The 16,141-nt window shown below is 38.0% G+C and overlaps 1 protein-coding gene across 8 annotated transcripts in view; it reads left to right on the top strand.

Annotated features, from left to right (window-relative positions):
• The window catches only part of Adam22 (ADAM metallopeptidase domain 22), a 221,883-nt gene that overhangs the window by 189,016 nt on the left and 16,726 nt on the right, over nt 1-16,141 (top strand). For 4 of the 8 annotated variants that reach the window (XM_051152033.1, XM_051152036.1, XM_051152034.1 and 1 more), the window contains exons 23-26: nt 630-798; nt 2,686-2,800; nt 6,125-6,215; nt 11,056-11,073. In XM_051152033.1, the coding sequence (XP_051007990.1) occupies nt 630-798; nt 2,686-2,800; nt 6,125-6,215; nt 11,056-11,073 (393 nt within the window). Of the gene's footprint in view, nt 1-629; nt 799-2,685; nt 2,801-6,124; nt 6,216-11,055; nt 11,074-15,791; nt 15,987-16,141 lie in introns of all 8 variants that reach the window. The other 4 variants (XM_051152030.1, XM_051152032.1, XM_051152031.1 and 1 more) reach the window with 2 other exon arrangements.

Raw genomic sequence — 16,141 nt, 5'->3', positions numbered from 1 at the left:
ATATGAATAAATTAATAAAATGTATTAAAAAAAAGAAAAAGAAACCATTTGAGCATGCTATACTGAGCAATGAGTACAATAGTTTTGTCATTACCAAATAGAATTTGTATAAATACAGTATTTGGGAGCAGTTTAAATCAAATCCAATTCTGATCCTTATTTGAAGTACACTTGAAATCTTGAAGCCTACTTAGTAAACCCATTAGACTTGCACAAGGTATCCAGGGAAAAATAATCAGGCTAGTTCTGCTCTGGCCCTTACTGTAATAATTTTACTTAAATTCTCAATAATAGAATTATCTCTGAAGAGAATTAGATCAAAAGTTTCTTCTGCTTCCTACACTTGTGAGATTCCTTTGGGTGTGACGATGCACACCTATGATAGGCATCTGGGGGCTGGAAAAGCAAACATCCAGGGCAGCTCTATTCACATTAATAATTGGATGCCAGCCTGAGCTACTTGAAATCCTATCTCAATCAAACGAACGAACAAAACCCAAGAATGTAAGCATCCTTTGCCTACTGGCCTTTATTAGATGATAAAGAAGACAAAGCCAGGATGTTGCCTATTTAATATAAGTGTGAATTAATGGAATCCCAATTTCTTTTCTCTTCCAATTTATTTTTAGTGGGGGCCATGTTAAGCTTGAAGAAGACGTTGACCTAGGCTATGTGGAAGATGGGACGCCCTGTGGCCCTCAGATGATGTGCTTGGAACACAGGTGTCTTCCTGTAGCTTCCTTCAACTTCAGCACTTGCTCAAGCAGTAAAGCAGGCACTGTCTGTTCAGGAAACGGAGTAAGTGTCAGAACCTCACCCTGGAGGACCATCCACTTCTCCTGTATTACAGAAGGAGATATAATCCCGTAACATCTGCGTAATTATGGACATTGTGATTATTCATGTTTCTGATTGGCATGTGGACACCAACTTGATCAAAGCTACTTGAACATTTTTTTCTGATAATAATATTAAGTCTGAGAATAAGAAAAATAGTAATTTGTCTAATCAAACTCTTCTTTCTTATGCTAATAGGATGCCATAAATATAATGACAGGTTTTCTGCATGTGATTTAGGCAATGAATTTTAGCAAACTGCAATGGATTTTTTTAAAGGTGGGGAGTGAAGAAGGAAGAATGAGCCACCCTTAATTTATTGAAGTGTAAATATAGTATTTAAGCACTTGGGTCATCTGGGTGCCGGTGATTCAGCACTGACCATAAATAACCACACCAGAAATGACAGCTGAGGCAAAAACTTGCAACTAACAAAATCATCAGGAAAGTGCTGTTTGTGGATACGCAGGAAGAGCGTATTGTAGACATTTAGTTCTGCTCCTTCAGATTTGTGTATTGGATAGCATAGGTCTTATCTCAGTTATGGGTCAAGCACTTGTGCTCCATGAATGAACCATCCATGAATATATCCAGTTTTCTCATTTTCATCAGGAATTCCTTACTACAGTTGCTTTGATTTTTTTTTTTTTTCTGTTGTTAGCATGTCCTGTGATTTCCTTTTTGCTGGTATTTCAGAATCTTTGATTGAACTGGCTGAAATATTCAGTTGAGGCACAGGGCCTTGTTTTGGAATTTGAGGCGTTCAACCCTGGTCATTCATATTATGGTATCAAATGTCCTTGAGAGCTGTGCCAAGGATTTACTTTAGAAGGTAGCCAGTTGCCACTATTTGCCAGAGAACAGGAAATCTTAATGGCACACGAGAAAGAGAAGACACGTAGACGTGTGGCTCTGATCCTGTACCGTAAAAGGGGTTGTTTTATCTCCTTCCTATAGTCACTCGGAGGAGTCAGGGAAAATAGTTTTTGTGGGGCCAAAGAAATGAAAAATGAATTCATTTTTATCATCCTGCTAATAAATTTTAAATACGTGCTAAAACAAAACATGACTTTATTTGTTAGTGCTTGATTTAATAGATTGATGTAAGTAGGACGATACATAGCATAAAGTGAGTTGCAGTAGTCATGTGTAATGCAGAGGGTTAGCCTATATAATCAAAAGCGTTCTATTCTATGTGCATATGGTGTGCGCGAGTGTGTGTGCATGCACCATGGTATCTGTGGACGTCAGATAACATCTAGGAGGAGTCAGTTCTCTCCTTTCTGACACATGGATTCCTGGATTGCACGAAGGTTATGAGGCTAACATGGCAAGTGGGAAGAGGTCTGGATTCTCCCTCTTTTGTTTGCAGAATTGGGATTGCATCCAGGGTCTCCCCGTGCTAGGCAAGAGTTTTGCCACTGAGATGTATATCCCTACCCCTTTGGACTGGTCTTTATCTCCTTCTACTTCCAAAGAGTTAATAACATTTTAGATAAAGACCCTTTCTTTGGAAACAAAAATTCTTTTGTATTAGATAATTACCATATATTTCTACATAGTCTATATTCTATTATATCATTTAATAAAAACCAAAACAATAATTCTATCGATCGGCTTTTTAGACTAGATTAATTTCTCTTTTAAAGTTTGTTATTTCCTTTTGGTTAATTGTTAGATTCTAGAAAATACTTTTTAAAGTATTGGAGTGAAAAATAAAGTAGTAGAAAACAGCACAACTGTTGTTTCAGTATCCTCAAATCCTATGCATAATAATTCTTAGTCAGTGTGTATTTGCTTCTCTGTAGCAGAGAACTGACATTTCTGCTACTCACATTTGGATTTTAGGTTTGCAGCAATGAGCTCAAGTGCGTGTGCAACAGGCACTGGACAGGTGCCGACTGCAGCACACACTTTCCTCAAAATGATGATGCAAAGACTGGCATCACCCTGTCTGGCAATGGTAGGTATCGAACCTAGTATGGTATCATATTTATATACAACAGAAGAGAGATTGTCTCTATGGGCATTTGTATTTGAGATTTTTTTTATCATAACTCAAAAACACATGGTATCTACATAATGAGTGGTGTTTACCTTGTGAAACCAATCATTTTCGTTAAATTGTAAAGATTTCTCATACTGCATATAATTTAGCCTACTGACTTTGCATAATTCTGTCTTACTTCAAAAAATTTTCAATTGTTAAAATTACCTGAGGCTATGAACAAACCCTAGCATTTTAAATTATTTTTTAGCATGTGCGTGTATGTGCGCGCGCACACACACACACACACACACATACACACACACACACACAGAGTCACATTTGTCTCTCCCACCCTCTCTTATCCTCCTCTCACTCCCAGGAGCCCCTTCTTGCTCCCACAAGGTTCTCATATCACTTTTTCATTGTGTTTTTATTTTCTAACATTCCTTTTAAATTAAGAAAGTAGAGTGGTGTCTCAGAAGCTAAGGAGATGTGTTGCTCTCACAGAGGACCAGGGTTTCTTTCCCAGGACACACGTGATGGTTTTCAATTCTCCATTAACTCCAGTTCCAGGAGACCTGACACCCCCATCTGACCTCATCTGGTACCAGGCCAAACACTCATAAGCATATAATAAAATAATAAAAAAAGTAAAGTATTCACTTTACATGGATAATTACATATGTTTGGATTGAATAAATAAGAAAAATTAGTTGATCTTGAAGCTTTTAAAAATATGCTTTGTTAAAGAGTCTGATTTCTATAGTGTAAACTTTGAGATGCATAGAAGCCAGGTAGTAGGGTCTGAGGACATGAGTCAGACATGACAGGAGAGGCAGCTCTGACATCTTTATTGGACCAAGAGTAGAAGAGGAGATTTAAGTGCAGGCAGTTAAAGATCTCACACTTTGGAGATAAAGTTTTCCTGTAAACACTTACACCATATCATTCTGTGGCTCCCCGGCCCCCAGACAGGGTTTCTCTGTATAGCCATGGCTGTTCTCAGACTGACCTCAGACTTACAGAGATCCCTCTGCCTCTACCTCCTGAGTGCTGGGGTTAAAGGTGTATGCCACCACGCCCATCTGTGGCTCCTTTTACAAGGAATAATGCTCAGTGCCCAAAGTCCACTCACGCCCCAAGGCTAAGAACAAACAAATGTGCTTATCTAAATAATCTATACAGGTTTAAAATCTTAGTAATATGACTTTACTAAAGTCCGAGAATGGTTAACCATTTGATATCCTCCAACAGTGATGGTAAATGACAATGTGGCACTTGCTCCCAAGGTCAATGTGAACACAAGAATGTTTATAGAACCTGGATCTTAGTGGCTTTTCTTTTCTTTCTTTAAAAAAAAAATGTTATTTATTTATTCTCTTATATATGCTATCCTCTTCTTCCAGTCCGTCCCTGTCACTGTTCCTCTCCTCCAGTTCACTCCTCTTCTACTTCCCTTCAGAGGAGGGCAAGCCTCCCAGGGACATCAACCGAACATGGCATGTCTAGTTGTAGTAAGCCTAGGCACCCCCCCTCATGTTGAGGCTGGAAGAGGTGGCCTAGTAGGAAGAAAAGGGTCCCCTAAACAGGCAAAAGGGTCAGAGATAGCTCTTGCTCCCACTGTTAGAGGCCCTACAAGAAGGCCAAGCTACACACTGTAACATATATGTACACAGTCTAGCTCAGGCCCATGCAGGCTCCCTGATTGTGGGTTCAGTCTCTGTGAGCCCCTAAGAGCCCAGGTTAGTTGATTCTGTGGGTTTTCTTGTGGTGTCCTTGACCCTCTGTCTCCTGCAATCTTTCCTCCCCCAATTCCAGAGGATTCCCTGAGCTCTGCCTAATGCTGTGGGTCTCTGCATCTATCTCTATTAATTGCTGAATGGAGCCTCTCTGATGACAATTTCACTAGGCACAAATCTAAGAGTATAGCAGAATATCATTAGGCATCATTTCACTGGCTTCTTTTTCTTTATCTTTTTTCCTCCTTTCTCCTCCTCCTCCTTCTCTTTTTGCCAGTTGTTTTTGGTTCTATTGTAAGTCTCTGGGATACCCAGCCTCTGGATCCTGACCCTCTAGGCAGTGTCAAGAGTCAGATCTCAGTTCTCTTTCCACTTTCAGGTTGTCAACAGTTTTATTCATTTCCTTCACCTGATTGTTTTTCTTGCCTTTCTTTACGGGATTTATTTATTTCCTCTATAAGGGCTTCTCTCATCTTTGTAAATTTGGTTTTGAGGTCATTTTCTTGTGTTTCAGCTGAGTTGGAATACCCAGGCCTTGTAGTAGAATAGCTAGGCTCTGGTGGGGCCATATTGGGCCATATTGCCCTGGTTCTTGTCGATCGTGCTTTACACAGGCTTCTAGGCTTCTGGGTTTCGGGTAATTTTATGTTAAGGTACTGATTTCTGAGTTTATTTTTGTTGGATGTTTTCCTCTTGATTTCTGTTTCCTCTCTGCTCTTCTGGTGTGAGTGTCCTGTGGTTCTGGTGACCAGTGAATCCGTAGGTCCTGCAGGGTGTCTTCACAGGGTTTTAGATACCCTTATGACCTCTGGGGTTTTGTGTGCTGGCATTGCTTCTGGGGTTCTGGGAACTTGGCATGCCTCTGGGGTTCCAAGTACTGGCGTGACCTCTGGTAGAGCAGGGTGATTCTGGGGGTTCTGGGTTACCAAGGTAACCTCTAGGGTTCCAGTTACTCATGTGGTCTCTGGAGTTCTGGGACTAGCATGGTCTCCTATAGAGCAGGAGTCTTCTGCCAGTAGTTGTGGGCCTGGATATGGAGCCAAGGGGACTGGGTGCTGTTGGGGACAGCTAGGAGGGTTATAAGGAGTGTTAGAAGGAGGTGGACAGAGTCTTATGGGGGTAGTTCTGGTAGAGCAGGCCTCAGAGGCTTTGCAAAAGGCACTACTTAGAAGTAGTTATTCAGGAGGCTGGAGAGATGGCTCAAAGGTTAAGAGCACTGGCTGTTCTTCCAAAGGTCCTGAGTTCAATTCTCAGCAACCACATCGTGGCTCACAACCATCTATAATGTGATCTGATGCCCTCTTCTGGCCTGCAGGTGTACATGCAGACAGAGCACTGTATATATAATAGCAAATAAATAAATATATATATTTTAAAAAGTTAGTTATTCATGTTTATTGGCCCCTGTTTGAATCCCTGGAAGAACAGGAAGGGTTGGCAGACATGCTAAGTCTTAGTATAAAACATGATAGTGTTAGCATGATGGTTACAGATACAGAGAACAAAATTCCTGAAAGAATTTCACATCACTGATTTTCCTTCTTGTTTTCCCTTCTAGGTGTTGCTGGCACTAATATCATAATAGGAATAATTGCTGGCACCATTTTAGTGCTGGCCCTCATATTAGGAATAACTGCCTGGGGGTATAAGTAAGTCAAACTTTTTAGTATCAGTACTGTAAACTTTGAAATATTTTGAATAAGGGCTGGAAAGGTGGCTGAGTGGGTAAAAATGCCAACTTCTCTTGTAGAGGATTCAGCTTTATTTTCTAGTACCAGTGTGGTGGCCCATAAACCAATGTCAGATCCAGGGGATCTGATACCATCTTCCAGCGTCCTTGGGTCATTGCACACACACACACACACACACACACACACACACACACACACACACACACACACACACGAGGTCCAAGAAAGGAGAGAGGAAGGAAGAGAGAAAATTTAGAAATGTATTAAGTATAATTATAAAATATTTTAATTAGATGTTAACTGAAAGGTTATCATCTCCTTTATATTTGCATTAAAAATCAGTCTGATCCAACAATCAGTGATTTCCAGCCTTTGGTGTGATTAGAAGCAGTGATAAATTATCCCATTTTAGATTTTCAAACAACTCTTTTTCTATTCTGAAAGTATTGAGTGTTGTTTTTTAAGATCCTTAAAGAGGCTCAGTTGTGAGTGAATGCTTACTGCATCCATGTAGCACATTGAAGGCAAAACCCCTTTGTCCTAATAGCCATTAGTATACATGAGTTTCTTGCTGTGAGGAACAGACTCTTGTGAGATTCAAAATTTAAACTTTCATTTCATCTGCAAAATCTAGGTACCTAATTCCTTTTTAAACTTCAAAACACAGCATAGAATTTTTTTAATTTTCAAAAGTTGGCAGACATATTAATTTTTACTATTTAGTAGCCATAGACATTTTCTAAGTAACTGTTCTCAAAATTTACATTGTAAGTCTTCAAAATGGAACCTTGATATATTAATATATAAATGTTAGAGAAAGGAGAGGTTCCTGCAGCTTATGTTTGAGAGTCTCCCACCCACTGTCACTTGACTCCATTGCTTAGAGCCTGGGCCAAGGCAGAAGGCTGTGGTGAAGACTGTGGTGGTGGAAAGCTGCTCACTAAAGAAAAAGCTCATTGCTATATTAAGCCTTCTTTCCCCAAACAAACAAACAAACAAACAAACAAAACTACTGTACTATGAATCCAGAAATGGATCAGTCCATTGATGAGATCAGAACTCACATAATCTGATTACCTTCTAAAGATGCAAATTTTAAGCAATGCTGCTTGGGGTTCAACATACACACTTTTGGGAGACATTCAGGTCAAAAGTTCTCTTCAGTATTTCAACTTAAAATTTTATTTTGCTGTCTCTGGCAATATCCTATCCAATGCCTGGCCCTGGGGTTTTTCATTTGGAAGATTCTGGGCGTTAACTTCATTTCATGGCATACTCCTTTGTGGAGCAAATGTAGATCACTAATTAGGAATTAAAACAGTTTAAATTTGGCAGTTCCCTGAATTGTTTACTGAACATTCTCCACAGTTGAGTGGAGAGTGGGGTATGACTTTCACATGTACTCTGGTGCCCCATATTTGACCACGTCCCCTGGATGGGGAGACCCGGTGGCACTCAGAGGAAGGACAGCAGGCTACCTAGAAGAGACTTGATACCCTATGAGCATACACAGGGGGAGGAAGTCCCCCTCAGTCACAGTCATAGGGGAGGAGAGTAAGGGGAAAATGGGAGGGAGGGAGGAATGGGAGGATACAAGGGAGGGGATAACCATTGAGATGTAACATGAATAAATTAATAAAATTTAAAAAAACAGTAAAAGAAACAGTTTAAACTTGGTGCCAGAGAGATGGCTCAGTATCTCTATTAAGAATACACACTGCTCTTTAATAGAGCAACGTCCACATCAGGTGACTCAAAACTGCTTGTATCTCTAGCTTTAGGGGGTTTAAGAACCTCTTTTGGCTACTGCACTCACATACACACACGTACAACACACACATGCACACGGTTATAGATAATTAAATCTTCAAAATTATTTTAAGTTTAGAATTCACTCTGTCCTTTCTATAAACTTGTCTTTGTTCTGTGGGTTATTCTTTGTCAAACATTCATAACAGTGCCTGCCTCACAGTAAACAGTATGATTGTCATCTTCTGTTATCTGAAACTAGTGAAATCAAAGGAGACTCCCTTAAATGTAGATGCACCAATTGTTTGTAAAAATGGAGACCCTGCAAGTGTTTTACTGAAAAGGGGGAGCAATTATTTTACTGCTTGTATGCTGCAATCGTTAAAATTTAGGAAGCCAGTTATCGATGGCTATATTAACAGAAAAACACAGATGGTGTAGTGAAGTGTCATGGCTCTTGTACATGTATAGCCTAGAAAAGGAGCTCACAGCATCGGGCTACGCTTTGCCCTGATTAAATCAGTAGCTAGTCCTCGATCAGTTATAACAGATGCCCAATATGCTTGAGCATCCTGTACGCTTCCACTTGTGAACTGTGACTTAGGCACTTGTAAGCTTGTACGTCTGAAAGGAAAGCCTTTCTTCCTACCACAGGCAAATGAGCTGTGCCTGGGAGTTCTGTTCTTTTCTCAGCTTCTCTGATGTAGGACACACATACTCCTGCCTATCTCAGCATTGCTGTTTTCTCGTAGCTCAATGATTTAACTTGGTTACAGGAAAAATGTTCTAGAATGTTTGAGTTTCTACCACTTACTGATATAGATGGATATTTCATTTGTATCATCCTGGAAAAACAAACTGCTCAGAAATCATGAAACCAAAACATACCTATTGCTAAAGAAATTACTATTGTCTACAGAAATTACCTGGGTTTTTTGGGGGAGGGATTACATTTTTTTCCTTTTATTATTTCTAAATTGATACATTTTGCAGACTGATAAGAAAAAAATCTCATTCATATTGTAGTATTCCTCTTAGAAATAATTTGAACCTAAAATCAAAGTTTTAGAGTTTTAAAAATTATTCAGAATATGTTTTGGTTTGGTTTAGTTTTGTAAGACAGGGTCTTATTTTGTAGTTCTGGCTTGCTCTGAACTCACTTTATAGAACAGACTGACCTTGAACTCAGAGATGCACCTGCTTTTGCCTAAGTGCTATGATTAAAGGCTTAAAATACCATACCTAACTCAGAAATAGAAATAGAGAACGTAGAAATTTTAGTAGAAGAATTAAACTGTATATATATATGTGTGTGTGTATATATATATATATTTGTATTCTGTTTGAAGGTAAAAATGGACTGTGCATTTGGGAAGCCATTTTCATGTTAATTCTTTCAATAAAACATTCTACCGTTTCTCTAAGCCTCAGGGTAGGGTATAGGAAGCAGAGAATACTCACTTGCAGCTACATGGCTCGGTTCCCAGAATGAGACTGAAAAGTAAAACACACTTCATAGAGAGATGCCAGGCTTGTGATTCCCGTATCTGACAGGTAGCAGCAGGCTGGAAACGACTATGAGGTTGTCACGTTTACCCTGTATGCCTGTGTGATCGTTACACTGTTAATGGTAGGCGCAGCTGCCAGAGTGGAAGCTTTATGCTTGATTGTCGGGGCTGGAACTCCAAATGACTCAGCCATTTGACTTTCTAATATGCCTTCAAAAATATTAATGTTTAATAACATCAAGATAGAAAGGCACTGACTTAAAAAAAAAGTACTGCTAACACATTATCACATGCTTCTGAACAAATTTTTAAGATTAGTCTATTATGAAAGTCACATGAGTTTATTTTGCTCATGGTCAAATCAAAAACAGTAATTAAACTGTGAGCCAATACATTCAGTGTAAAGCTTGAGTAAGAAGTTATTAATACTTATGACGGGCCAGTTGTATTTTAATGCATGTTTGTTGACCATACATGATGAGTATAGTGCTCTGGCATACATACCTGTTCTCTGCTGAGACTTAGAAGGAGCAATAATTGCTGTAGTTTGATGTTTGTATTTCAGTAGGAGTAAAGGAAGACTTATTTTTATGAAATGTAGTTGTGTAAATAAATGTATTTTTTTTGCCATTTAAAGCAGCACTCATTCATTTATATCTATCAATTAAAACAACCATATATCATGTCGCTCTCTCTCTCTCTACACACACACACACACACACATATATATATATATATATATAATTCTATATTTAAAATAGAATTGACAAAGCTGGAGAGATGGCTTAGTAGTTAAGAGAATTAGGTGTTCTTCCAGGAGCCTGTTTTTAGTTCTTAATTGCAGGGATCTGACACTCTCTTCTGGTTCCATGGGCACTATACACATGGTGCACAGACACACACGCAGGCGAAATACACATACACAGAAAGTAAAAATAGATAAACAAAATTCAGAAACAGTAAGATCAACTCTAGATCATTGTTAAGTATTTGGCACAATACAACTGATATCGAGGAAACAGTTACTATTAAATAACTACAGCTTAACTTGTGCTTTTAAGATGGAGAATTAGGCTGGAGAGATGGCTTAGTGGTTAAGAGTACTTGCTGCGCTTTTAGATGAGGTAGGTTTGGGTCCAGGCACCTCTATGGTGCATCACAACCATCGGTGCCTCCAGTTCCTGGGGATTAAGTGTATTTTTTGGCTTCCAAAAGCAGTAGGCACATACATAGCATAGATACATATATGCAGACAAAACACAGATATACATTAAATAAAAATAATAAGTTATTATTTAAATTAAATAAATAATAACTTAAAATGGGCAAATCTTTGACAACATTGTCACTAACCCTTTGGTGTCACCTTGCTCTATGATAAAGTGAAATGTTCTATATGTTCCTCATTTTAATTTTACAGTTCAAATTGCGCTAGGGAGGATGGTTCGGTGAACGCTGGGGTTTTTATGTTTACTGCTCTGTTCATGTGCTTCTGTAGGTAACTAACGCTTTGTTCTTTCCTTTCTTCTGTCTATGAACAGAAACTATCGAGAACAGAGGTACGTGATGACAGTGACCTGAATATGTGACTGAAAGGTGTAACTCTTTGTATCACTGTTGGAATTCATACATGCAGTTTCATTTGGGTTTTTGTGTTTTATGTAATAAATGACCTTGATCTTTTATGATTTTGAAATAATAATTAAAATTGTTATTTCTAATAACAATATATATATAGAAATAGATTTTTCTCATCAAAACAAAATTCCTTTATGTTAAGTTGTCATGTTTGTTTACATTAGTTTATTGGGTTTCCTTCATGTTATGCTCTTATTACCTAATGCTATCTGAGGGGATTTAGTTTTGTTGCTGTTGTTGTAGTAATAACTTCCGTAAGGTACAAAGTTTATCATTTGTTGCTCTCAAGGAGATGTTTTACATTTGTGGGCCAGGTTTCTTTATGCAGGAAAGTATTTCTGTATTATTTGGTAACCCTAAAATAGCTAAAAAGAGAATTTGCATAGTTCAAATGCCTGAGCAATTATGCCTCCTGTGCTGTTATTAAGTAAAAACTACAGAGAAAGTCAAACAACTATTTTGCATAACCTTGTTACCTACATTTAGCCAATAGTATAAGAGAGATAGAGCAGTCATGAGTTTTAATAAGAATTGCTGGTTTTGTCTAAATTGACCCAGTACTGAGATAGATACTTCATGCCTCATATTTTGAAAAGCATTACTTCTACTTGCTGTTGGTACAAAAAAACTAAAGTGTTACTTGAAAACAGATAAACCCACACCAGGTATTACACATCACACACTGTTTAGCTCAGGATTCAGAGCACTTGCACAGATTCCTTTAATTTTTCCTTTGTCCCATTGAGTGCCTGTAGCAGTTTAGGAATAGATAAACGTGGGGAGACCTTTTCAGACTCTGTCTGTGGTTGATGATAAGCAATGATGTTTGGTATGATAGTTCTCAAAGTAGAGAGCAACAAAGGGTGGATGTTAGATCAAGAAGTTCTGCAGTAAAGTACCTTTATGGTTCTTCTTTTGGGAAATATGCATTAATGATTCGAGGGGAAATTGTTGGACCAACAGACACAGCATACATTTTCAGCCTTATAAAATTATCCACAGTCATTCAAATAAAAACTCATCTAGTTCCAAAGATGCTAGGAACTAAAGCCAAGAATTTTGACATTATTTTTACTTTTAAATTAGGAATTGCCTTTGGAGCTCTATGGCGACAAGAAGTTAGGAGTTAGTCTACTACTGTGTAATGTAGGAGAATTGCTAACTTGTCTCAATGGTAGCATCAGAGTTCTTTGTAATTCTTAAAACACTGTAGTCAAGTGAGAGGACAGCAACAGTCAGCAGCCAGGTTGATGGCCATACGCTCTTCTTGGCTGATAAAATGTGAATGGCATTTAGTGCTTCAAGCAATATTAAATATATGGGTATTTTCTGGGCAACCATAAACATACAAATGGCTCAGAGATGTCACACTGGGCATTACATTCAGAGTTTGGGAGAAGACAGGCTTGCACTTCTATAAGTGAATCAGATAACAAACTTCCTGTTGAACAGAAACAATAGAAAGCCCGTTCTGGGACTTGTTGCAAGTGTACCCCAACACTCATACAGTAGTACTTGATGCCCTCTGTTGCCGTGGGAGCCATGGAACCATGGGTCCACAGTGAAGCCTCGGGTGTTGACGGCTACTTACCTTTTTGTTTTGTTTAAACCTCCAGGCAAGACAATTTCTACCTTTTCTCCCCAGTTAATAATATCATTTCTTAGGGAATAATTGCATAGAGCATGACAGCATAAGTTGTAAATTTTAGTTTTCAAATACAGGTTTGCAAGTACAAATAGGATAAGGAACACTTGCTGAACCTAAATTTATAAAGCATCACGTTTGGTTGAATACCTTTCCGTTTGTTTGAAATAACCACAGATGGTCAATGTGATCACGAGGAATGTGGTAACTAGAGCCCACCTTCTGCTCTGTGGTTTAACTTTAAGCAGGATTCCTCCCCTACCTCCTTTCTTTATCTCTTATCCGTTTTATCCATTTTATTTTCTGTTCGTGGACTCTGCATATTTTCTTTCCCAACTCTTTCTTGGTTTCTTTCTTGGTTTCTTTCTTGGTTTCTTTCTTGGTTTCTTTCTTGGTTTCTTTCTTTCTTTCTTTCTTTCTTTTTGCATTCTTCATATTCCAGTGATATTCATGCACTGTCAACATGACTTAGTATACCTTACATGATATTTCTCAAAACAAGAGTGTAATAGTTCCTGCAAGAGACAGTCCAGGCACTAGCCAGTGGCAAGAGCAGTGTTTCCTTCATGTTGAGCTTATGGCCTGGAGACCTTCCCTCACTGATTTCCAATTACAAGTATGCATTTGGATTGGTGAGATAAATATCACTGCTCAATAGACTTTTAAGAAAATTGAGATTTCTCTCATAACCTGGCCAACCATTTATCGAAAGCCTTTGGGGTTAGTTCAAGAAAGTCTTCGTTGATGTTTAAATTTATCTTGCTTAATATCAACTGGTTTATGTACCAGCTTAATTACAAACACATTGTTATCTGAAGTAGAATAAAAAACAGTTAATAAGCTTCTAAGTTGTAGATGTGAGGAAATAGTAATTATATTTTGTATAGTGTGCCCATCCAAAGCCATTAGTTAGAGGTGTTTTTCCTTGTCTTAGCAAATAGAAATTCTTTCAAAAATGTTATTTTGTAAGGTACATCAGTTCAACATAGAGGTTGTAGAAAAGAGTGATTATTGAGGAAAAATAATTCAGTTACAAAGCATTTTTGTTAATTATTTATATAATCATGCATGTATAAAATATTTGTATATGGTATAATAACTATACAGAGAATTTCCATTTGAAAACTTAGCATTTGTCAGTCCAAATAACTATTTTCAGGATTCAAATTGGGAGAAGGATAAAAGTACTAAATTTTTAAAGAAAAAAGGCATAAAAATAGTAAGCAATTTGAAAAAGAAGTATAATTGAAAATTTTAGTTGGTTTTCTATGATTTTTTCATAACAAATGATAAAATGTTATTGATTACAAGAGCCTGGTATTCTCTCTCTTCACTAAAGCAAGGAGTAGTAGTCTACTGAAATAATAGATCCTGTAGATAGGATAAACTTTCAGACAGTGAAGGATGTTCAGCACTATTAGGGAAACTGTAAAAATTTTTATCTATTGCCGGCATTTATTGTAGAAGGAAATTTATTTCCATTGCTTGTGTGGTTTTGAGGCGACTGGTAGGACTTAGTGTCTGTGTTCTGGAGACCTTCCCAGTGCAGGGAGCTGAGAATCCAGTGTGGCCAGGATGATAAAAGGAGAACTGTCCTAAAACTGTGCTAAGCTGGACCTTTGCTAACTCCAGGACTGATTTTTTTATTTTGATGGAACTGCTATCAGTCATGGGTGGAGTTAGTTTTAGATACTGGCTTAGTGATAATTTGTTCTTTTAATTAATATATGGAGATCTAGATAAAGTCATGCAAAGTAAAAATAAAATATATGCTTTATTCATATCAACTGAACAACCTTTTCCAGATTTGCAATATATGAGTATAAATTGTCCAAATAATTTGGAAGTGGATGTTCATTCAGAAACAACTAAGCATTTGAAAACATTTTAAACAATTATCAAGAACACCTGCAAAGGATTTTTGAGAGTTAAAACTTGGTATCTGCAAACAGTCAGGGCAATTAACTGAAACTGAATTGAGAAGGGACTTAGGGAACTTATGCTTTTGTTGGGGACTTACTGACATACACCTGTTGAAAATCCTTAGAACATCCTCCACCCATAGCATGAGCAAAACTAGTGAAGATTTGAATGCATTTAGCTGTTTGAGGCCACACGTTAACTGATTAGATTGGCTGTGGGCAGAGTTGTCTTAGGGGGTATTAAATGTTCCTCCCTACCCCCCAACTCCCCCCCCCCCCACACCCCCACCCCCTCCCCTGCTCCCGTAGGAGAAGCGATGATTCAGATGAGAGAAGTGCCTTCAATTCCTGTAGCATAGGTGGACAGATGCCCTGGCTTGCCCTCCTGCTGTGGTGGAGATCGCCAACTGTGGCCACCATCTGTCATAGATGCTTTCCCATAGTCTCCCAAGAAGCTCAGCCACGTTTCAACCCTTTCTTCCTCTTGCTAAGTTGCATTCCTTCATACATTCTACTGTCTGATCTAAAATTATTGTTTTGGTTCAAATTTGAACCTTTTAAACTTCCTTTAAATAGTGAATTTTTAATACGTTTTTTAAAATTAGGATTTAACTAGAGAATACCAGAAAGCAATCAAATCTTTTATAACTGAGTCAAGGTAATATTCATCATATATTTCAAATCATGAATAATTGATTCATCACATTTGAGAAAAGCCTGCTTTATTTGAGCAAGGAATGTCTAAACACATCTTAGCATTTTAAAAGACAAGAGCTTTTGTAGTTAGCTCCTTCTGGGAGAATGGGGTTGCATTGAAAGTAACTCATCTTTCCATATTTCTCCTGAAAACCAAGCTTTGTTCATCCAGCCTGCCAAGACTTCATGATTACATCTCTGACCTCTACAGCTAATACGAGTTAACCTGTCGCATTTATTAATAACCTCATATGTTATAGATTTGATCGTGTAGACCATTATCCCTACCTCTCTTTTTCCTGAAATAATATTTGTATATGTCTGTGTTCATGTGTGTGTCTTGTTTTCTGACTCTGAAATGTTTATTATGCCTTAGACAGTTACCCCAGGGAGATTATGTAAAAAAGCCTGGAGATGGCGACTCTTTTTATAGCGACATTCCTCCCGGAGTCAGCACAAACTCAGCATCTAGTTCTAAGAAGAGGTCTGCTTTTTTGTCGCATTTTCAGATCTCCACCTGTTCCATCACACATTATTCCATTAGTCAGAACATTTCATTATTTTGCAGCAGGTTTGATTACTTCTTCCTTCTTTCTTGAATGTTGAAAGAGTATCCCTTGTTCTTTGACTACTCCACTTCACAATGCCATATGCTCAGGACCACTTCCTATAAAAATCAGGCCACTAAATCAAAACGAAATAAAACAACTCCAAATCTGAATAGAA

Source organism: Acomys russatus, chromosome 10 (genome assembly GCF_903995435.1).
Source record: "Acomys russatus chromosome 10, mAcoRus1.1, whole genome shotgun sequence".
Taxonomy (NCBI): domain Eukaryota; kingdom Metazoa; phylum Chordata; class Mammalia; order Rodentia; family Muridae; genus Acomys; species Acomys russatus.
Note: the sequence above shows the minus strand (reverse complement) of the source record. Positions and strands in the feature narration are given on the sequence as shown.